Here is a 24,436-nt window from a genome sequence, read left to right as displayed (position 1 = left end):
CCAAAAACAGTAAAATTTCCTTAAAATTACCAATTTAGGGGCAGCAACCCAACAACGGGTTGTCCGATTCATCTGAAAATTTCAGGGGAGATAGATCCTGACCTGATAAACAATTTTACCCCAGTCAGATTTGCTCTAAATGCTTTGGTTTTTGAGTTATAAGCCAAAAACTGCATTTTATCCCTTTGTTCTATTTTTAGCCATGGCGGCCATCTTGGTTGGTTGATCGGGTCACCGGACACATTTTTCAAACAAGATACCCCAATGATGGCTTTGGCCAAGTTTGGTTTAATTTGGCCCAGTAGTTTCTGAGGAGAAGGTTTTTGTAAAAGTTTTCGACGACGGACGACGACGACGGACGACGGACGCCGGACGCAAAGTGGGAAAAGCTCACTTGGCCCTTTGGGCCAGGTGAGCTAAAAATATTCAAAAAAACATAAAAATACCAATAACACTTCAATTTTGCACATTTCATGAGCAGGAGAATATATAATGTAGTCAAGTACGAACTTATAAACCCCATCAAAGTATCATACTTTACATGAATTTTATGAAAATCAACCAAAAAACTGACAAAAAAGACTCTTTTTCCAATGCTAATTTCCATAGGAAGTTAGGTTTTATGGGACCTTTTTTCTGTATATTTTTGGGGCTACATGCTATAGATTAGAACTAACACTTTTTCTGTTGCAATTAGTTTGAGGTTCAAACTTAGTTTGACTGGAATACTTCTATTTTATGAGATATTCAGATTAAAATGTCAATTTCAGTCCTGGTAACTTTGATAACTATTTACACCACTGGGTCGATGCCACTGCTGGTGGGCGTTTCGTCCCCGAGGGTATCACCAGCTCAGTAGCCAACACTTCGTGTGGTCATTTTTATAAATTTCCTGTTTACAAAACTTTGAATTTTCGAAAAATAAAGGATTTTCTTTTCCAGGCATAGTTAACCTTAGCTGTATTTGGCACAAATTTTTGGAATTTTGGATTCTTAATGCTCTTCAACTTTTATCCTTGTTTGGCTTTATAAATATTTTGATATGAGCGTCACTGGTGAGTCTTATGTAGACGAAACGTGCGTCTGGCGTACTAAATTATAATCCTGGTACCTTTGATAACTATATTAAGATCACACATTGTTAAAAAACATATACCAATTAAAAAAACGGGCGATCAAGTACGCGATAACTATAGGAAAACAGATTTGTGTGCAAATATTTTATTTTTAAATGATTAGATAAAGAGAAGATACAATGCTGTATCTAGGGGGTTGTTACAAATCAAATATATTTTATTGTCAATTAAAGACGCCCATTACAGGCAGAATAATCACAAGTTGAATTTGGTACAATGATTACAAAATGATTACAATTATTTGAGTACAATTAAATCAATGATAACAACGAAGAGAAAAGAAAGACACACTAATGTATATTTATAAAATGTATCATGTTTCAACTTTGACAAATACAGTGATCCTAAAAAATATAGGAAACTGAATTTAAATATTCTGGTTTTTCCCCTGGTGCTTTTATGATCCTACAATAAGAAAATGTACAACTATCTAAATTATGCCACTGTCTTTTTACAGTAAAATATATAATTTAGGGCCAGTTGAAGGACGCCTCCGGGTGCGGGAATTTCTCGCTACATTGAAGACCTGTTGGTGACCTTCTGCTGTTGTTTTTTTTTCTATGGTCGGGTTGTTGTCTCTTTGGCACATTCCCAATTTCCATTCTCAATTTTAATTAAGTTTCTAATAGTTGTTTTCGAACAACATTTAAATTATTAATTAAATTGCTCACTTGATTAAAAATGTGACTATCTTCATTGGACATTAGCCAAATAAATTGTGATTGATAATCTAAATTGTGAAAGTTTTTGTAACTTTTAACTATGTTGGAAATAATGGAAACTCTCTCACTTTCCAAAGATGAACATTTAAGTAAAAAATGGAGTTCATCTTCCACTTCTTTTTTACAAAGATTACAAATTCTATCCATTGCCTGAAGTTCCCTGTATCTACCTCTCTCTATTTCTAAATCATGATTACTAATTCTGAATTTTGTCATCTGAATTCTCAGATTCCTATTACCTATAGCCAAATAAGGTTCAAAATATATATTTCTCTTAAAAAGTCTGTATGTTCTAAGTTTATTTCCAAATGACATATTTTTTCTGTCATTGTTTAAAGATGAATACCACAACTTATTATACTTTAATTTAAGTTTGTTTAAAATAAATCTTTTCAAGTTTGATTTTCAAAACTTGTGATAAATCTATGTCTAAGTATTTTGCTAGTGAACTTATAGAATTAAACCAACTTTTCTTACTATGGTTTGATAAGGATTTTGATACAAGGAGAGCTTCAGACAATAATTGGTCCTCTGTACTTGTTAAACGTGATAAGTATGAAAACATATTAACTATAACTTCAATAAATAAAGGATATCTCCCTAGCTCACCTATCACTGCCATATTTGCGCTTCTCTTTCCTACTCCCAGTGAAAATTTACAGATTTTTAAATGAACTGATTCAGTTTGCAGTTCCTTACATAATTTTTCAAAATAAACACACATGTATTAAACCACTTTTGAAATTATCAGTGGTAGTTTATACTTTGTTTTCTAAATTTTCTTTTTTTCTAATTTAGAAAAAGCAATGTCTTAAGTCTAAACCATTCAGTCTGATTTTCACCAATTCCAGTTTCGTCTCGATGCCATTCGATAAAGTTAACATCATTTGAAATGTCGACAAGTTGTTCAGGGATATCAATGACGTTTACGTTTTGTAAAATTACAATGATTTTCATCAAGTTTTTCGTATATTTCTCATACTTTGCCCTTTCGATTTCAAATTTTCCCCACTCGCACTCGTTGAAATTTTCAGTAATAATAAAAATTGCATGTCTACTTTGATGAATTGAAAGTGCCTTAGATTCTGAAGTAGGTTGTCCAGGAAGTAGGTCGCGGTCATGTAAGCAGATTTTCAGTCCCCATTCTTGTTCAGTCTTCGGAAGGAGATTATTCTTTATCCAAGTTATGCTTCTTTCTTCATAGGAAACATAAACATCATATTCATAATTTACATGCAGCCCTTTCTCGACTGCTCGTCTGAATTTTCTAAACATAAACAGAATTATTTTCCATCTGTAATAATACACAATCGAAAGTGGTATCGATACACCTACAATACACGAAATTAGTACTATTCCAATCCTTAGCCACACGGTGGCATTGCAGTCAGCAAAATATCTCTTGATATCCTTGGTGACTTCCATAAGATTGACCTGTGTATTATTTGACATTGTGCACGTGTAACTATTTCCATTTACAAATGATACCGGTGTCTTTGTTAACCATAACAGAAAGTCAAGTGTAGCGCAAGAACAAACAAAAGCATTGTTATTCAAATCGAGGCTAAAATTGTGTGTTGACTCAATAATTTCATCTAACCATTTTCGAATAGTTTTATCAACAGACGTTATCAAATTATTTGAAAGGTCTAACGATTCTAGGTGTCGTAGTTTAGAGACACAAGTAGGAACTGACCTGAAAAGATTATTCGACATATTCAGATGTGTTATTCCTGAAGTATTTAATAATTCCGTGTCTTGCAATGTCCAAAGATTATTGAAAGATATATCTACATTTTTCAGTGCGGGTGCTTGTTCTAGCATCCACTGCTTGCCTTCAAGAATACTCCGGTCTATGTTGGCATGCGTCATTTTTAATGTGGTCAGTCTTGGCAGAGGAATTGTTTGAAATATCATTGTTGAAGATATTCCAGAGACATCTAAATATCTAAGATGTTTTCCGCATTTCTGTTGTACAATTGGATACTGTTCAAAAACACTATATGAAATATCAAAATATTTCATAGATGAATTTGCGCATGTGATGGAAACAGTAGCAGAAACGACTGACATATGGGTAAAGCGAACAAATTCAAGTGATGGCGGTATTTTAAAACTTATATGAAATGGCATCTGAAAACTTTGCTGCTCTGCTTGTTTTAGGATTAATTTTTCCGGATGATATACATCAAGATAAACCGGGTTCAAAAATTGACTTTCAAGGTATGACATGTCATATGTTGTCATATTTGTAGCTCTTGTTAAGAAAATGACGGTTTCCATGTAATGTTCTATGTTTGTCGACGGTAGTCTATTGGATGATATGATGAAGGTTTTGAAGCATTCTGGGTATTGGAATGAAAACAATGAGTTAAGTTGATCGTCTACGATGCCTGTTTTTGACAAATCTAAAGCCTCAACGCAGATTGTCCTAAGATATTTCATCATTTTTTTCGTAACTACCACAGAATACGGAAACTCGTCATCGTTGAGACTCTTGTCGCTTATATGGTGAAAATTGATAACAGACATTTTCTTGTTTTGATAGGGATGAAGTATATTAAGTGCCTGGTACAAATGAATATTTGAATTAGATAAGTCCAAAACTTTTAATTCGGGAAAATACTGCAAAATGCCTTTGTCTAGTCGAAAAAAGTTAACACAGCGTCTAATGTATAGTTCTTTTAACTTCGGTGAAAAATTTCTAAATGTTGAATTTGATAATGTGAATCTATCCCTATTTTTCAAATAACACCGGTCAAAATTTAATACGGTTATGAATTGCAGTGAACGAAATCCATCCCCAAACTCCGGGAACATAAACAAGTCCAATGATAGAAATTGCAGTCTCTTCAAGGCTGAAAATGTTTTATCTGGATAGACGAAAGTTTTGTTTACAGGTGATTGTTCTTCATTTCGACCTATGTCAAGAGCCGTTAAATTGTCAAGCGGGCTGAACACTCTTGTAGGAAGCTTTTTTATGTTTATAAGATTACCACGTATCCTCAGAGCTTTCAGATAAGGTAAGCCAACAAAAGCGTGTATATGTACTTCCGATATTCTATTATGATTCAGAATTAAAACTTCCAATGTCGAATAGTTGTAGAACGTCCCATTTTCCAATGTTTTGATCGTATTGTTTGAAAGATCCAATTCTTGGATAGTTTTGTTAAGATTCCTTGGAACGAACATAAATCCTTGATTTTCACAATGAGCAACCAGTCTTTTCACTCGGTTCAAACTGTAATGGCATGATGAAGTTCTACCATCACATATAACCTTCATACTTATTGTGATTAGGAGCAGAGCATTAATAATATGGCCTATCATGTTCAATCCGTATTCATAATAAAACAAAATCGTCGATGTACACAAACCAATATCATGTGTATTTTTAGCGTTTTTAAACTTATAAAGCTCCCTTAGATACAGGATGTTTAAATATGTTTAATTGATGATTGTGCAATTTTAGCTTGATCATGTTGATAGGACTTGTCTATCAAATTACCTATCATTTTCTTCGGACAATTGCTTGTACCGAGTCATGAATGTGACAGTTGTTTTCCTTTTGTTTTGCTTGACGATGGTATCTAACGTTTGACTTTGTCAGTTTTCGAGGACTTCCCCTTTACCTTGAAGTCCGGTATTTTTGTTATTACTTTTTCTCAATCCCTGCATTATATTTATAGATTATCGTTGATCGTCTCAGCTCGATTGCTTTTCTCGCTTGAGCCGGTACGGCGAAAGCGAGAAAAGCAATCGAGTTGAGATGACTAATGATAATCTATTTATCGCTATTTTACCTATGACGACGTTGTCAATTTCATGTCAATTTCATTAACAATGCCACGTGCCTCCTTAGTTTCTAGCGATAATTTTCAATCTCAAGCGAGTGGCATGATATGAAAAATTATCACAAAAAAGATCAAAGGAAAAATGCACTAAAAAGCGTTAAAAAAAAACTAAAAACCTATTTATTAATATTAAAGAGAAATCTCTATTTATTAATACTAAAACATATATTATCATTAAAAAATTTCTATTCATTGATTAAAAAAAAAAATTAGTATTAATATTAAAAATCGATTTATTAATATTAAAAATCGATTTATTAATATTAAAAACTTAAATTTTTTTTTTATGTTATAGGTAACAGAGATGATTTTTTTCGAAACAGGTCAGGTAATTACAGATTTAACAAAAATCCCATTGTGTATTAAACAGTTAAAACAACATCGAACATTTTAACCGAACAGATAACAGACATTATTTTTCAAATGACAGCTAACAACACCTTGAAAAAGCCCAAAACAGGTTAACATTAATTTTATTAAGATTGCCCCCCCCCCCCATCCACCCCCCCCCCTGCACTCTTTCCCAGTAATGTTGTTTATTTTTCTTCATAAAAACACTAGAAATATTCAGGAAAAATTTATTTGCAGCTACGTCCCTCAGTCGGCAAAATAGCCAGTGCCTACTGCCTTTTTTTCATATGAGATAGTGTAGCGGATCACATCATTCAGGCATCAAATTATAAATAAGGCGATAACTCGAGTATGCGGTCTATAAGTATCTTTTATTTCTTCAAAATTACATTTAATTTTGGCTTCTTATACTTTATATCATATCAACCGATTCTCTACAATAAAATACAAATACACATAAGTTAAAATGTAACTTAAAACACTAAAGGCATAATACTAATCAAACAATAGAAAACACTTTCTTTCACGCTTCATGAATAACTTGTTAAATTAAAAGTTAATTGAAATAAATATTACTTTATAAATACTTTTACAATTCTTAATATTTCTTCTTTAAATAAATATTGTTCTTAAAAATGGAAATAAATTATCTCTTACTGATTATGATCTCTCTATAAAATTATGATGTGTCTCCGAATATCAAATAATTTGTAATGAATAAAAACTAGACAACGTAACTAACGTACGTAAAAGGCTAAACGTCATAAAACTTTAAAAAAGGGAAATATAACAATTCATAAGAGCGCAACGTTACATGTATGCGCAAATACCCAAAAATCGTATCTACAAGTATTACAAATAAAATAAATAACTTCAGTAATAATAAATGAAGTAACCCAACAATTTGGAATTACATTTCAAATCTAACACTCCCCACCATGACATTTCTTAAAATTGTCATCACACAAAAAACTAATAAAATATCAATTAATTATTGTAAATTCTATTGAGAACATTCAAGTATGCATAATTTAGTTACTGGTCTTAAAAATTTTGACTCTTTTGTTTTGATCACACAACTACGTATAAGACTATCGCGGCTCCTAATGACCTCAATTACTCGGCCCAATGGCCACTGTCCTCTCGATGTATGGTCATCTGCAACGATTACAATGTCGTCAATCTTTACATCTCGTTGTTCTCTTTGCCATTTATTTCTTTGTTGTAAAGTTGGCAAATATTCACGTAACCAACGTCTCCAGAATACATTGGCTAAGTATTGTATCTGCTTCCACCACCTTTTAGCATACACATCTTTCTCGTCAAACACCCCTTGCGGTATTGAAGTGTTGTTTTTCATTAGTAATAACATATTCGGTGTGAGAACTGGCAAATCTCGAGAATCATTACTGACTGCTGTTATCGGTCTATCATTGACGATTCTTTCAGCTTCAGCCATAAAGGTTAGTAACTGTTCATCGGTAAGCAGTTGTTCATTTGCAAGAGCTCTGAGAATTTTGCGTGTCGTACGAATCATTCTTTCCCATACACCACCACGATGACTAGCGTTTGGCGGATTGAAAGTCCAATTAATATCCTTGTGTGACATGTAACTGGATATTTTTGTTTTGTTCCATTGATCAATACATTTCCGAAGTTCCGATTCTCCACTGACAAGATTTGTCCCGTTATCACTATACACCTTTTCAGGTATGCCTCGCCTGCTCGTAAAACGTTGGAAAGCAGAAATAAAGGAATCTGTAGTCAAACTATGAGCTACTTCTATGTGAACAGCTCTTGTTGTCAGACATGTAAAAAGGCAACCGTATCTTTTAACGACTGAACGTCCAACTTTAACATTTAATGGACCAAAGTAGTCTATTCCAACAAAGGTAAATGGTGGTTTATCAGGAGTTTTCTGATCGTCTATAACAGAAGCCATCTTCTGAAAACAAAGCGGTGCTTGATATCGTCTACATCTTACACACCTGTTCAAAACTGTTCGGACAGTACTAGGTCCTTTTAAAATCCAATACTTTTCCCGTAATGATACTAGCACTTGTGCCATTCCTGTATGACCATTTTGTTCATGAAACGACCTGATTATCAAAGTGGTCACGTGATGAGAATTTGGTATAATGACCGGACATTTGCTTAGTGACAAGTTGAGACGTCCCTTGACGCGCAATAACCCATCATGCATAACAGGATTTAAAGATGCTAAACGACTATCTTTCTTAACAGGATTTTGCTTTTCAATCATTTTGATTTCATTTAAGAATGATTCTTGTTGTACATGTATCAATATATACCTTGTTGCTTCCTGTAATTCATCAGCATTTAAGCTGTCTGTCTTTATTTCGTCGTCTCGTTTTAAGAAACGACGTATACAATATTTCTTGAAACGGATTAGCCATGCTACAGTCCGTTGTAATAATTGCCAGTTTGAAAAGTATGTAATTATATCGCGTATCGAATCAGTTGTAGTTGAGTTAATCATAACGACCCTTTTGATCTCAATGTCTTGCTCGTCTACCGTTGATACAGCTTTTGGTTTCGGCCATTCATACGAGTCTTTCAACAAGAATTCTGGTCCATGGAGCCAAAATTTGATCTGTTTATTTTCTGTTGCAAGAATGCCTCTAGATGCTATGTCGGCAGGATTTGATCTTGTATCTACATATCGCCACTGACCTGGTGATGTCAACTCGTGAATGCTGCTTAATCTGTTTGCAACAAATGTTTTAAAACGACGAGATTCATTCTTAATGTATCCAAGTACTATCATAGAGTCGGTCCAAAATACTACGCTGTCAATCTTAATCTCTAATTCGTCTCTAATTATTTCGTAAAGTTTGCAAGCAACAACGGCACCTGATAACTCTAGTCTGGGAATCGTTGTCTGTTTTAATGGCGCTAAACGAGATTTTCCCAGAATAAGTGAACAGTTCACTTTTCCATTAGTGTCTACTAGACGTAAGTAAGCGCATGCTCCATAACCAATTTCAGAACCATCGCTAAATATATGAAGTTGAGCATCAGATATTTCTTTCATGTCTTTTGTCTTGAAGCATCTAGGTATTGATATATTTTCAATTTCTGGCAGTGTCGATTTCCATTTTATCCATTCTTCTTCTTTTTCTTTTGGTATAGGATCGTCCCATCCAAGCTTAATTGGCTGTTTACTTAGATCTTGTAATATAATCTTCCCTTTTAAAATGATTGGCGCTATGAGTCCCAGTGGATCAAATATCGAACTTACCGTAGAAGTTATTCCGCGTCTTGTCAGCGGCTTCTCCTCGAGTTTGACTTTATATTTGATGGCATCATCATTTACGTCCCATATTACGCCTATTGCGCGATCGGTCGGCAAAGCTGTGTTTGACTTCAAAATTTCAACTGAAGGTGCTCGTTCCGAATTCGGTATTTCGTTTATAACGACTTTACTGTTACTTAACCACTTCGTTAATCGGAATCCACCACGTTTCATAATTTCTCGTAAATCCGTTGCAAGCTGAACGGCCCTTTCTTCCGTGTCCACTGACTTCAAGAGGTCGTCTACATAAAAGTTTCTCTCTACGGTTGATGCTATCTCTGTTTCAAATAACTCACCGTTGTCAATAGCTGTCTTTTTCAATGCGTATGCGGCACAACTGGGCGATGATGTTGCACCAAACAGATGAACCTGCATCTGGTAACATTTTGGCTGTACTTTTAAGTTTCCATTAGGCCACCATAAAAATCGTAAAGCATCACAGTCATCGTCTTTCACGCGGACTTGATGAAACATAGCCTCTATATCAGCAGCTAATGCAATGTGGTCTTGTCTAAATCTCATTAGAACTCCTACCAAGCTGTTCATAAAGTCTGGACCTTGTAATAATCGGCTATTTAGCGAAACATCTTTAAATTTGGCTGCACAGTCGAAGACTACTCTCACCTTTCCGGGTTTATGTTCATTTGTGACAGGGTGGTGTGGAAGGTACCATATGTGACTTGACTCATTACTTACATCAGTAACTTCCTTTGCATATCCTTTTTGTATATAATCACTTACCGTTGCTGTGTACATCTCATGCAGCTTCGGATCATGTGACAATTTGCGGTGTAATTGATTTAATCGAGCATGTGCTAAAGGCAAATTATTCGGCAATTTTACATTTTCATCCCGCCACGGTAATCCGAGTTTATAGTGTCCATCATCATAGGCTATTGTTGACTCCATTGTTTTCAAGGCGCGTTTATCCTCCAGAGACATGCATACTTTCTCCGTGCTAGGCTGATCGAGAAAATCAGTGGTCCAAAGTCGCTCTAACTGCTGCTGCAAAAGTACATTATCTGCATGCTCAAAATTGATGTTAACTACATCACTGGTGCTTGTGTTGTTGATTGGTCCTCTAACGATCAATCCTAAGCGTGTTCGTACGGCATATGGCTCATGACTACTTCCTGAACGCACTTCTATGGGAATATGTGCTTCTGGTGTATCGGTGCCTATTAGAAGCAGAACTTTATTGCTGCTTATTTCTGGTATATAAATATCTGACAAGTGTTTAATACTCTTAATATCTTTATTATTTGCGGCTGAGTGTGTCGATATCGGTAGATTTTTAACTGACCATACCTTACTAAGTGTTATCGGACAGTTGCTGCCAACTGATTGTACATGTAAGTCAACCTCTTGACCTTCATGTCGGACTCGCTGTGCTGTTGCTGTTGTCATTTTAAATGTAACCGGTCTACTTTCGGTTTCTAGCATTTTTATCAAACGCTCGTCACATAACGTTTTATCCGCTCCATCATCAATCAAGGCATAAGTTTGACAAGTTTTTCCATTTGACCCTTTAACCTCGGCGGGTATAATTCCTAGACAATTCTTAATAACTGTCCCGGCGGATGAACAATGGATGCCTACCTTTGTAGCCGTGTGATCAGTGTTGTTATTTTTACCCCAACTATGCATTAAAATGTGATGTTTAGAGCTACAATTTTCTACAGTACACATTTTAGCTTTTCTACAGTCCCTTGAAAAATGTTTACCCTTTAAACAATTAAAACATAGCTTAGCAGTTCTTACAAAATTGACTCTATCGATTAAACTCATAGACTTGAATTTTACACACAATTCTAAATTATTACATGTACCATTACAACAAATACATTTATGATCTTGTGTCGTAGCCTTGCTGTCATACATATTATTAGAAGCAAATGTAGATACCTTTTCTCTTGTATTCATATCAGTACGTTTGTCTATATCTTTTCTATATGTATTTGAGTTTTCTCTTACGAGATCTAGACCAAACATTGACGAAGCTAGACGAGACTTTTTATCAATAAAATTTGCTAAATCAGAAAATCTAGGTTCTCTACCATTTTCAGTAATGGAATGAGCAATATCAACCCATTTTACCCTTAAATGCATAGGTAAACGCTTTACAATCTTTCTAAGATTATCAGTATTATCTATATCAGAAACATATCCTAATTGTGATAAAGTTATCTCACACTTTTGCATTTCAAGAGCTAATTTTGAAAGTGACTCAAAATCTGACGCCTTTATCGGGGCAGCATATACAAGATTTTCTATATAAGACCTAACTATCATGTGTGACCTGCCATAACGTGAGTGTAAAATAGACCTAGCACGTTCATAACCCTTTTTCTCTAACAATACACAATCTTCAATCGAAGATTTAGCCTCACCTTTACAATACTGTATTAGATAACTTAACTTTAACTGATCATCTGTAACTCTACATTCAACATTCGTTTCAAAGTTCTTTATAAATTTGCAGTAATCTGTGGGTTTTCCATCAAAAGTCAAAAGTTCAGGTTTAGGTAGATTGAATCCTTCTTGTAGTGTTGATGCTAATCTTTGGAATGCAGTATCGATGCTGCTGCTTGACTGTAAACTTCCGGCAGTGGTGCACTCTATCCTTGAAACGACATTTTCTGTACTCTTTGTTGTAACATGTTCCTTATTATTAAGTGTCTTATTTTCTGTGTTAAATGGCACGTTTATGTTTTGCTGGTTCTTAAATGTTACCTCAGTATCTTCTTCTTCTTCTTCTTGCCACACAGATTCTTCTAACTTTGCTTCTTCTAGCTGACTTTTTCTTTCTAACATCTGTTCTTTCATTTCTATTTCTCGACGAGCGCGTTCTAGTTCTTGTTTTTCTTCCATTTTCTTCACTTGAACCTCGGCCTTTAAGCGGTTGGCCCTCGCTAGCTTCAGCCTATACTGTGTTGACGATGAAGTCCGGGACACCGACGTGACACGGCTATTCTTGTCTTCTTCATCTTTTGCAATTTCTGGTTCGCGCATCCACTCATTGAATCTTTCACGAAATTCTGTAAAGTTTTTCTGTGAACTATCAAAGTTCATTTCTAGTGTTTCAAAAATATCCGAGTTTGTACACAAATCCAAACATTCCAGATGTGCAGTTTTAAATTGTTCATATCGGTCGCACAATTTTGTGAATAATGTTTTTACAGTTTTCATAATATCCCGTGAAATCATCTTTGTTTCTAATTCATTGTATAACTTAGTTAGCTGAGACAAATTAACTGTTCTTCTCTTCCGAGATTCTTCATACGCTTCTTCGCTATCCATCTTATTGGAGTAATCGAGAATTATAGCGGATCACATCATTCAGGCATCAAATTATAAATAAGGCGATAACTCGAGTATGCGGTCTATAAGTATCTTTTATTTCTTCAAAATTACATTTAATTTTGGCTTCTTATACTTTATATCATATCAACCGATTCTCTACAATAAAATACAAATACACATAAGTTAAAATGTAACTTAAAACACTAAAGGCATAATACTAATCAAACAATAGAAAACACTTTCTTTCACGCTTCATGAATAACTTGTTAAATTAAAAGTTAATTGAAATAAATATTACTTTATAAATACTTTTACAATTCTTAATATTTCTTCTTTAAATAAATATTGTTCTTAAAAATGTAAATAAATTATCTCTTACTGATTATGATCTCTCTATAAAATTATGATGTGTCTCCGAATATCAAATAATTTGTAATGAATAAAAACTAGACAACGTAACTAACGTACGTAAAAGGCTAAACGTCATAAAACTTTAAAAACGGGAAATATAACAATTCATAAGAGCGCAACGTTACATGTATGCGCAAATACCCAAAAATCGTATCTACAAGTATTACAAATAAAATAAATAACTTCAGTAATAATAAATGAAGTAACCCAACAATTTGGAATTACATTTCAAATCTAACAGATAGTATAGTAAGTACTTAGTATACAATCAGAGACATATAATACATTTATATATGTCCCTGATACAACTGTAGCAAAAAAAATGTAGGTAACGAATACTTTAGGCTATGAACTGTGCATGTATCTCCTTTTGGGGAATTTGATCTGAGCTAGGATTATTTAATAGATTTATTAATCCCAGATTCGAGTTATCCGTCTCCGATTTACCCATAAATATCCCTTACAAGTCTGTAATTGAATTTTACACTGTTAAAATTCGGAAATATATCTTTTCTGTTCCGTATTTGTGAAGAATGTTAGAAAAGACTGTATTGAACTCGATGAGAATTTGTTTTTGTGTGTGCGTTTAATATTCTGAAGTAATTTGACAGTCATTTGGTAAGAAGTTGTCTATATTGATTTCCTCGTTTCCATACAGTTCCCCCCATATTTCCTCCAGTCATATTTAGGTCAACACATGCACTTTGCCGTTTTCGTAGCTAAATGTACAGGGAAAATCATCCCCAGCAGCACCAACCCTAGTCAAAATAATTAGAATATACAACGTCTGGCAGGCTATTTTATTTTTTTCTGGGACACTTTCTTACAACTGTCTTAGGAAGTCGTCCCAGAAAATTTTGAAAAAAATTGAAATATTTTTTAGCCTTGCCAGGTCTACCTCATAATTATTTAGACTACAGTCTACAGACTACACCACGGTACATACTGAATATATTGGTCAAAATGCACAAATTGAAAGCAAATAATTAAGAACAACATTACTCAGAGGGTTTAATTTTCAAAGTTTACCAGGACGGCCTCCTTTAAAAGTTGTGTCAGATGTGTTTATTCGTTACCTATAAAATAGTGGATGACCTCTTTAATAAATAAATGGTGATTTCTTGTTTATCACCATATTAAAACCAGGAAATCGGGATGAGACCCCCTGTTATTCGGTCATTCGTGTTACCCGACTACACCACCCTTGCCATGGCAATGAAAACATTGACACAGTTTCCACATTTCACTATATCATGTATATTAAAATAAGATATTAAGATCCAATAAAAATTTCTCTATGCTAACTTGTTAGTATTGGCAAAAAAGAAGGGGGGATAATCCGTTTTGGTCTTTTAGAGTCGAGATACTTATATATTTTAACGCTATGGACACAGATTCCCGAAAGTGGTAAGTGCATGAACACAGATGGAATGATATTCATCTTTAACAGAGGAATTTGAAAAAAATTATCATGCTGCAGCCTTGCATTGACTTAATGTTTTGCCAATTTGTCTGAAGCATGACAAATAATAGTCCAAGATTGCTCTGATGTCCAACGGCTGTTTTACCAGACTGGGACAAGCTGGGGCCTTGGGTCCTTCTGTCTTCAGAGTAATCTTGGACCGAACAAATATTTATGACATATGTTTTCGTACATCATAGGGATATATGTTATGTATTAAATTCATGCTTTTTTAGCATGTTTATAAATCATTTTTAAAATGGAAATTGTGATGTCACAATGCATTTTTGATATACAGTCGACTCTCGTTATGTCGAAGTCAGCTGGACCATAGAAATATTTCGAGATACACGTAGTTCGACTCAAACGAACACCGGAAGTTCAACAATCTAAGGGACACAACTGTTGCTTAGCTTGGTAAAGCTAAAATAAATCCGGGTGAATATGGCAAGGGGGTCGATATTCTAGTATCAGATCGATGTATTTGTATGTCACAGTCTTTAATTATTATAATGACTTTTATTTTTACTTATTCAATTGTTTCAATTTAAAAAAAAATCCTATGGCTTATCAAAGAGAGTAATTTCCAATCGACAGTTTCGTAATTCAGGTCGCTAATAGCTGACAATATTGTTTATTCTCGGATACAAGAGATTTAAGAAAATTTTGATTTCTATTCATTTTGATTTATCTCACTTTTTCTTTTCAAAAGAATATATAACAAGATTAAAGACGCCGTTTGAGTAGTTTTTAGGTGATCATCAACGGAAGCCATAATCCTCACTTTATACACACCCAAGCTCATTAGTGTAAATCACAAATTAATTAGTTTGTAAACAATTAAATACCTTTTCATGTATCACTAATTATTTATAAAAATTTATAAAAAAAAAAAGAAAAGATTAACAGATAATCTTAGGTATACACTCACGGAAATAGCATGTCATAAATCAATACAGTGGTCAGTGACCGGATATTTAATTACAAGTGTATTGTCAGATTAACTCTTCAATCCATTTAAATCCCGGAGGTCATGTTTTGACATATGTGTATTAGTTTGAGATAAAAAAAATGAATTTTGAATGCTTTTGTTAACCTTGGGACCGTAAATTTAGTTCGACTCAACCGAAATTTCGACTCATCCAATTTCGACTCATCAAGAGTCGAATTACATACTTTTGTATGGAATAAAGTTCGGGACCACGTGAAAACTTCGACTCATCCGAAATTTCGAGTCAACCGAGTTTGAGACAACGAGAGTTAACTGTATATAGACTATGTATGTTATTAGCTGTGAAGGAGGTGTCACAGAAAAAATTTTAAAAAGCCTTTCAAGGCGTCATTTTTATTTGGACTAGCATATAGCCATCAGGTAACAGGACAGGAAATGATAATCGCTCGTTATTTAATATACAACTGTGAACGAACAACAATGGCTCACATCTAGGTCATTTGAACTCTAGTGAATAGTTGTTTCATTGGCAATCATGCCATATCTCCCTATGTTTTATATCATGTATATACATGTATATACATATACATGATATACATGTATCTCTAAAAATACAGAGTCAAGCAAAAACATTCAGTCTTTAAAAAAAATCACAATTGTTGATGTCATGCCTCATGGACACGATGGATGTGAAGGAATTCATTGGGAATCTGGGTGAATTATTGGTGAAAACATGAAAAAACTTGATGGAGTGAACCACATTGTGTCTAACTGCACCATGTGTACTACATTTGTACTACTACTGTACAGTGTACATATAAAATGTACATCTGTATTAAAAAGTACTCTATGCCCATATCAGGGCCAATGGCTTACAAACACTTATTCATATAATGAACATATTAATATAAATTAAAACAATGAAAATTAGCAATACAAACACTTTCTATCTGTCTATTATAGTCCTTTCTTTAAATCACCAAGAATATATATATTATTCTTTCTAGATTTAAGAAACTTTCAGATGCCCTCGTCTTTGAAAAAAAATTTACAGTGAGAATTTTAACCCCTAATTTGCTACTTGTTTTGTTTTATGTAAAATGTAAAACTGAATGGTAAAAAAGAATCTTAAAACTGATAATTATCCTTCCTGAAAGTTACTTACTCAAGGTCATGAAGGTCATCAGTTAGTTTCATTGCAAGTAAACATGAGTTGTTTAAGAAACCTTTTGATTATACTAGATTAGAAGATTATATAAATGGACTATCATGTAATCATACAACATGTACAAAATATGTAAAATTCAATAACTTTCAATTTTATTTTAAAAACAAAATTATAAGAAGTACTTGATTACCGGGTAGTTCATATTTGCTGACCATGATGACCAGTATTATTTTTGATATACATTTTGCATGTTCATACATTTGTACATGCATACACCATGTACACTAAACAACCAATGTTTCATCCTTTTTATGCCCTATTTATGGGCATTATATTTTCTGGTCTGCGTTCGTTCGTCCGTCCCTTCGTTTTTTCGTTCTTTTGTTCGTCCATCCGTCCATTCATCCGTCTATCCCGCTTCAGGTTTAAGTTTTTGGTTGTGGTAGTTTTTGATGAAGTTGAAGTCCAATCAACTTAAAACTTAGTACACATGTTCCCTATGATATGATCTTTCTAATTTTAATGCCAAATTAGAGATTTTTCCACATTTTCATGACCCATTGAACATAGAAAATGATAGTGCAGATTTGGCTTCCGTATACTATGGACTCATTCTTGTTACATATAAAAGCACATTGTACTATAGAATTATTTATTGGATATGTGTATTAACATCTGTTTTTTGTTGTAATTGTATTGTTATGTTATCATGGTTATGAGGGCCTTGAGGAAGATTAGTCATTGTAAATATCTGTATTATGTATTTAAATAACCCGACTTGAAATTAAAAAAAGTATTATTATTAATATAATAGTCTGTTAGTCTATTAGTAGGCCAAACATAATCATGATGTTAGGATAAATGAAATTTAATTACAAAAAAATGAGAATTGTCGGTCTCAGAACTGTTAAGATTTTTAAAACAAAAGTGAAAGTGAAATATCTATTATGAATTTCATTAATTAAATTTGTCTCCTCGATATGAAGTCGCAACATTCCAATTTCCAAACACAATTGTTGCAATATTTTGTCAGTGATGAATAATTTGAATTATCTCGTCTGTCACAGCAGTATCTCTCTGTGTAGCTGTTTTATCAAGAAATGAATGAAAATTGATATTTACTAATTATATAAACTAAACCACAGAAATTTTAAATTCTGTTGAACTATCTCCCTTGAGCTGGAATTTTAGTGATGAAAAAAATTTCCCACCTTTCACAACAGTATCTCTTTGTGTAGCCCGTTAAAACAAAACTAAAGGACATGAATATTACTAACTTAAACGACGGAAAACTGAAATTCAGTTGAATTATCTCCCTTGAACTGGAATATTAGTGAGGAAAAATTTGACTTATTTCCTCTGTCATAACAGGTATTTCTATGAGTAGCTGTTTATCAAGAAATAACTGGAAATTGATATTCACTATTTATATGACCTTAAGCACAGTAATCTGAAATTCAGTTGAATTATCTACATTGAGATGAAATATTAGTGATTCAAAAACAATTTTACTTATCTCCCTTATCCCAATTGTATCTCTCTATGTGTAGCTGTTTTTTACAGAATGAAATATGTATAGATTTATTTCTAACTAAACTTAACCACAGAAATTCTCAAAATCAGTTCAATTATCTCCCTTGAACTAAAATATAAGTAATGAAAAATTTGAGTTATTTTCCCTATCACAACAATCTCTCTGTGTTTTCTTTTTTATCTAGCTGTTTATTACAGAATGACACATTTACAGATTAATTTCTAACTAAACATGCTAAACTTAACCACAGAATTTCAAAATTCAGTTGAATTATCTCCCTTGAGCTGGAATGTTAGTGAACAAAATGACTTATCTCCCTTGTCACAAAAGTATCTCTCTGTGCAGCTGTTTATAACAGAATGAATAGGAAATTAATATAGACTTTCTAAACCATAGAAATCCTGATTCAGTTGTATTATCTCCCTTGAGCTGGAATATTAGTGATGAAAAAATTGAATTATCTCCCCTTCCACAACTGTATCTCTCTGAGCAGCTGTTTATTACAGAATGAATGGGAAATCAATACATGGTGTTAGTTTCTGCCAATCACACAGAAAGGTAATGTATTCCGTCAATCAATAAATGGATGTTTTTCATCACTACATAGGAAACTGTAGGGCTTTCATAGTCAATGTAAGTGTAGTGTTATCTCAAATTGTTAACATTATGGACTTGTAATTACAAATCTGGATTTCTTTGAGGTAAAGATTATTTTCTTCTTGATTTGAGAGCTTGTTGACTGTTTTCATGTAGATTTGACATGGCAAGACAGTTTTGTATCCATGATAGAGTGGGTGGAATTTGGATATTATGAAAATAGATTTTTGAAGTCGAAATGTACAACCTTTACAATGTCATGAATGTTGAGTACAAGGTAATATGTTAAAGAAATACAGGGTTTTCCCAAGATTGTTTTGAATGTCTTTCGGTTTAAGGGTCATTTTAATTGTCAATTGGTAAATTTTGAATTGAATTATAAATTTTGACCTGCTTTCTTAGATATTTAATTGATTACAATAAATGATATAACATAATAATAAAAATAATTTACCAATTTTCGTGGATTTAGTTGGTACAGGCATGACAGGGATACCTCAAATTTTAATGTTTAACAAATTACAAATGTTCTAAAAGAATATAAAACCATGATATACCGACTTAAGAAAAGACACAAAATCAAATATCACGAAAATTGGTACCCACGAAAATATAAAAGATTCAACAGTATTGGATTTGAAGTTGTATTAGTATTAGCACATCAAATTTCCATAAAGATATTCAGTATTATTGACTAGAATCTTGGCAAAGTTTCACCTTTACAGTGGGTCTCATTGGGGTCTAAGCGTGACGCGGGATTGCCGATTTTTTGTAAGCGTGACACGTGAAAGTCAAATTATTGTGTCAGGAAAACGGGAAATGAGGTCTAGCAGGACCAGAGAAATGACAAAAAATGAGAATTGCTTACGTACATAGTGTAAGCGGGATACGGGAATCGGACAAAACAGTAAGCGGGATCCGGGATTGGAACCCCCCAATGAGACCCCCTTTACATATTAAAGTTCGTGGTTATGTCAATTTTAGGGGAACCTGAAGCACCTTATGGTAATTGAATAACTTTTGGTATGCAGTTGTATACTATAATCACGGTCATATCTCATTTCAATTCAGATTAATTTGCCTGACCCCTCAGTCATGGTTCAATGACTTCTGGTGTGTTGCAACTTGAAAATTAATTAAGTTTACATGTTATAGTTTGTAGTAAGTATAAAATTATGAAGATGTGGTATGATTGCAAATGAGACAACTATCGAAGTCAGTTTAAGGTGAACAACTTTACAGGCTTATAGATTTGATAAGCAGTTTTATGAACATTGGCATATATCTCAATTCATGGGAGATTTTTTTTCCCTTAACCCTTCAGTGATGGTTCATTGACTTAATTAATTTTAATGTTTTGTATAGTTTACATGTAAATTATTGCCATTTCAATGTCAGCATTTGTATTCCATTGTCAAAATTACATTACTTGGAAACATATCTTTGTGTCAACACTTTGAACAGCTATATGTATAGGGGGAGGGTTGAGATCTCAAAAAACATGTTTAACCTACCGCATTTATGCACCTGTCCCAAGTCAGTAGCTTCTGCCTTTTGTTAGTCTTGTATGATTTATAATTTTGGTTCATTTATATATTTTGGAGTTTAGTATGATGTCCATTATCACTGAACTAGTACATTTTTGTTAAGGGGCCAGCTGAAGCACACCTCATGGATTTTCTGGCTTTATTGAAGACCCATTGATAGCCTTTGGGTGTTTTCTGCTCTTTGGTTGGGTTGTTAATTGTCTCTGTGACACATTTCACAGTTCCATTCTCAATTTTATAAGATATATTTAATAATTTATATACATGTAACCCTGACATACTTGACCTAAAAGTGACCCCACATTTGCAGAAGAACATTTAAGTTTCCTTCAGCTGAATATGGCTAATTAATCGAATGACTCAATAAAAATATATCCTGTCGTTCAATATTCATGAGTGTGGCCTCTTTCAGCTTTTATGCCATTCTATCCATATTCAATACAAAATTCATCAATTTTTATCTCTAAATCTTTAAGGGACTCTTTCATTAAATCAATTTTTATCAGAAAATTTTCTCAATTACTTTTATCGGCAAAATCAAACATGTCAAAGGAAGTCAACTTATTTGAGTGAAGGTTATCTAGAAAGTATATTTTTTCTGAGTTGTCGTATATAGGAAAAAGCTTATTAAGATAGGATTAATTCATGGTTAAATACATGTAAACAAGTATGAATGCATTGCCCTTAGAATCACATTGGATAAAAATAACATGTGACAAATGTGGAATTTTGTTGCAACACATTTTTGGTATGTAATTTAGTTTTGCCATATAATTTTTTGCAATATTTAAGATATTATTGATTTGAAACTATTAGATTACATTTACATGTACTTTTATATATAATTTATTATATTTATAAAGTACATGTACAATGCAAAAGGACTAAAAAAGTTTCATTTATCATGTTCATATATATTTTCCATCCTTATTCAGGTCAATCAATTTTTCCCAAATTAAGTTAAGTAATAAGGGCCGGGTCAGTTAAAAAAGTATTGGAATTCAGTTTTTTTTATCCTTTTTTGAACTTTTGATGTCATCCCTTACACTAAGTGGAAATTGATTAGAAATTATTTATCTTTTTAAAACATTTGTTAAGAATAATGACTTTTCTATAAAAATAAGAAGATGTGGTATGATACCAATGAGACAAATTTCCACAAGAGACCAAATGACACAGAAATTTTTAAAACAACTATAATAGGTCACTGTATCACCATTGATGTAAGTGTATGTATACAGTACAATTTTTTTAACAAACAAATAAATTTGCAATATACATTTTTTTATTGCACTCTTATAATTGAAACAGAAAGTTTTATCACTTTAATTTGTCTTCAAAGTTTATAAGTGCATTCTCAGATCAAGAAATTGACAGGGTTTCAGCTGATCATTGGGGCCCCAAACTATAAAAAACCAAAACAGAAAAAAGTCTGTAGCTCTAAAAGGGGACCCAACAGCCTTGTTTAGTGTAATTCATTTAGTATTATATTCTATTTAACATCTATGCTACAGGGGATATATATATATAAATACTGGGTCAAAATAGATTTAAATTTAAAAAATACATTTGAATAACAATTTACAAGAAGATTATAACAATATTGAAACAAAATTATTTAAAAATTGGAAATGACCACCATGAACTACAGAGAAAGTTTAATCATCTGGTTAAATTTCTATTTCAACCATTTAATCCCTAGAAACAATTCTTAAATTGATAAATAAAATAAAGTTTATACATGTATTACTGCTGTAAATGCAAATGTTTTGCTCATTGTTGAAGGTTGTACAGTGCTACAATAGTATAAACCCCATTGATTTTGGTTTTGTAAATTGCATTCATGTATGTGTGTCATGAGTAAGGGTAAATTCTAATATGATATGTGCTTCTTTCGCTTTGTGAATAAACCCATGCTCTAAATCCAATAAAATGTGTTTGCACATGTGTATATTGACTACTGCAGAATAATGAATTTTTATTTTATCAAATTGACATGCATTAAATACATATATATAACTTAAAACGCTTCCTAACTCTTAAATGATGCATGTTGTTTTTAAAATTCAATTACCGGTATTATGGCTGTCATTGAGTTGCAATTCGAAATTGACATATTTGACCTAGATACGACAACTGTTTATGCTGGCTGTTCAAAACTCCACCCTCTGAAAAATTACATTGCCAGTCGTTTGCTTGTTTACAAAACAAAAAAGGGGGGTTCATGGAAGGTATACACAAATGCCCTACACTTATACACATTGAACATAGAAATTACCTTAATTGTCCTAATCAGAATCGAAATAATTGATGCAAGCTATACTTTATTGTAGTTTTAACATGGGTAGGCATTATATTCGTGTTATTTTAGCCCTCACTGTCTCTCGGGGGAAAATAATCACGAACATAATACCTACCCATGTTAAAACTACAATAAAGTATAGCTTACAAATATTTCTTAACCCAGGTATTCTAACAGTTAGATATGTTCCTGATTTCTGTGCATTATTCTATTTTTTTCACTCAATTAACAACTTATACACGTTATATGCAAGCATTTAAATAGTTAAAAAGTACATTTAACAGGCTATTATTTGAACTTGGAATTATTTTTAATTATGGAATTTGCTTAAATTCTTGTATTGAAATTCTTAATGAATTCCATGTTTATTTTGTACTATAATGTTCTGTGCTGCGCACAACACTTTCTATTACAAAGAAAATATTAAATTCTTGTATTGAAATTCTTAATGAATTCCATGTTTATTTTGTACTATAATGTTCTGTGCTGCGCACAACCCTTTCTATTACAAAGAAAATAGTATATTTTCACTAGAATGTACTGTGCCGCGCACAACACTATCTAACCAAAATACATTGCATGGAAAGTGTTATGAACCACTCAAAACATCATAACACCAAATAAACATGGAATTTATTAAAAAATTTAAACACAAGAAATTATGCAAATTCTATAATTAAAAATAATTCCAAGTTCAAATAATAGCCTGTTATTTTTTAATAAACGACCTGAAGTTCAACAAAATTATACCTGAACCAATAATATCAGTAAACAAAAATGAAGTATATATTACAAAATATTGTTTTCAATCTTTAAGGAAAGTTATTTAAATTTCTCAAAAGAAATAGTATATATATAGAAATTGAATGTGTTAGGACTACCATCTTATCAATAGACAATTGTACGGTTACAAGTTTTCATCTTAAATATAACAAAAGTGGGATTTAAACAGATTGTATGTATTATTGAATGTTTTTATTACACGACGTTGGCTATATGGTAATAACTAATCTTCTAAATTTGTCTTCCCTCAAGTCACGATCAAAACAATTTTTGAACTTTTATTTTTAAATTTTCACCTGTACATGTATGTTATTTTGCTGTGGCTGATAATATTATATTGATCTGACCATTTTGTAAGTTTTATGTTGTATTATAATTAGAAATTATTGTGTGCATTTATTTTTGTAATTTTGGCATTTTAAACTAAAATGCGCTTTTAATTTTTCCAATATTGAGAAAAATCCTGCTTAATTCATATTCAAAATCTCAAAGTGTGGGTTTAAATTATTGAGATTATAGGCAAAAATAAAAACATCGCAGTAATTTCTGAACTTCAAGAAGATCATAATATATATATGTTTATAGCAGCAATAAGTGAAATTAGGCATTAAGCTTAAATCCTAGGCAATAGGCTAACGCCTAGGCAGTAAGTCTATTGCCTAAATGATTGTAGGCATTAGTCTTAAATCCTGAAAAAAGTGTGCAGGCATTAAGCTTAATGCCTAAAATATAAATGCGAGTAAATAAAAGACATTTATTCATATAAATAAAAATATATTTGTTACATGATAACATTATGAGAACTGGGGCCTGTTTATCAAAACTGTTCTAAGATCGGTCCTTATTAAATATTCTTAGGACAGAAATAATGATAAGGTTAGGTCCAGCTTACGACACGTCTCAGCATGCACATCGAAGCTATCTAAGGATTATCTTAGCTATGATGTTATAACCGCTGTCCTCAGTATTGGCGTAAAAGAAAATAGCAAATTAAACAA

The 24,436-nt window shown here is 32.7% G+C and overlaps 3 protein-coding genes across 9 annotated transcripts in view; 1 reads left to right on the top strand and 2 right to left on the bottom strand.

Moving 5' to 3' along the window:
• Positions 1–1,205: 1,205 nt before the first annotated feature.
• LOC139498865 (toll-like receptor 4) lies at positions 1,206–5,214 on the bottom strand. The gene has a single exon (XM_071287449.1). It carries the CDS (start codon positions 5,186–5,188, stop codon positions 2,648–2,650), a length of 2,541 nt encoding a protein of 846 aa, XP_071143550.1. The 5' UTR covers positions 5,189–5,214; the 3' UTR covers positions 1,206–2,647.
• A 1,852-nt stretch (positions 5,215–7,066) lies between these two features.
• LOC139497733 (uncharacterized) lies at positions 7,067–12,679 on the bottom strand. The gene has a single exon (XM_071285968.1). The coding sequence runs from the start codon at positions 12,677–12,679 to the stop codon at positions 7,067–7,069; it is 5,613 nt and encodes a 1,870-aa protein (XP_071142069.1).
• Positions 12,680–13,608: 929 nt separating this feature from the next.
• LOC139499578 (solute carrier family 12 member 8-like) overlaps positions 13,609–24,436 on the top strand; it is a 44,340-nt gene continuing 33,512 nt past the window's right edge. Inside the window, exon 1 of one of the 7 annotated variants that reach the window (XM_071288314.1) lies at positions 13,609–13,711. The gene's annotated coding sequence lies outside the window, so the exon portion shown is untranslated. Of the gene's footprint in view, positions 13,712–18,654; positions 18,911–20,901; positions 21,102–23,710; positions 23,792–24,436 lie in introns of those variants that run through there. The other 6 variants (XM_071288322.1, XM_071288320.1, XM_071288316.1 and 3 more) reach the window with 6 other exon arrangements.

This window comes from Mytilus edulis, chromosome 12 (assembly GCF_963676685.1).
Source record: "Mytilus edulis chromosome 12, xbMytEdul2.2, whole genome shotgun sequence".
NCBI classification, from domain to species: domain Eukaryota; kingdom Metazoa; phylum Mollusca; class Bivalvia; order Mytilida; family Mytilidae; genus Mytilus; species Mytilus edulis.
Note: the sequence above shows the minus strand (reverse complement) of the source record. Positions and strands in the feature narration are given on the sequence as shown.

Bases quoted from the DNA above. Each gene is read 5' to 3' on its own strand.
- LOC139498865 (XM_071287449.1), bottom strand. From the start codon at position 5,188: ATGATAGGCCATATTATTAATGCTCTGCTCCTAATCACAATAAGTATG.
- LOC139497733 (XM_071285968.1), bottom strand. From the start codon at position 12,679: ATGGATAGCGAAGAAGCGTATGAAGAATCTCGGAAGAGAAGAACAGTT.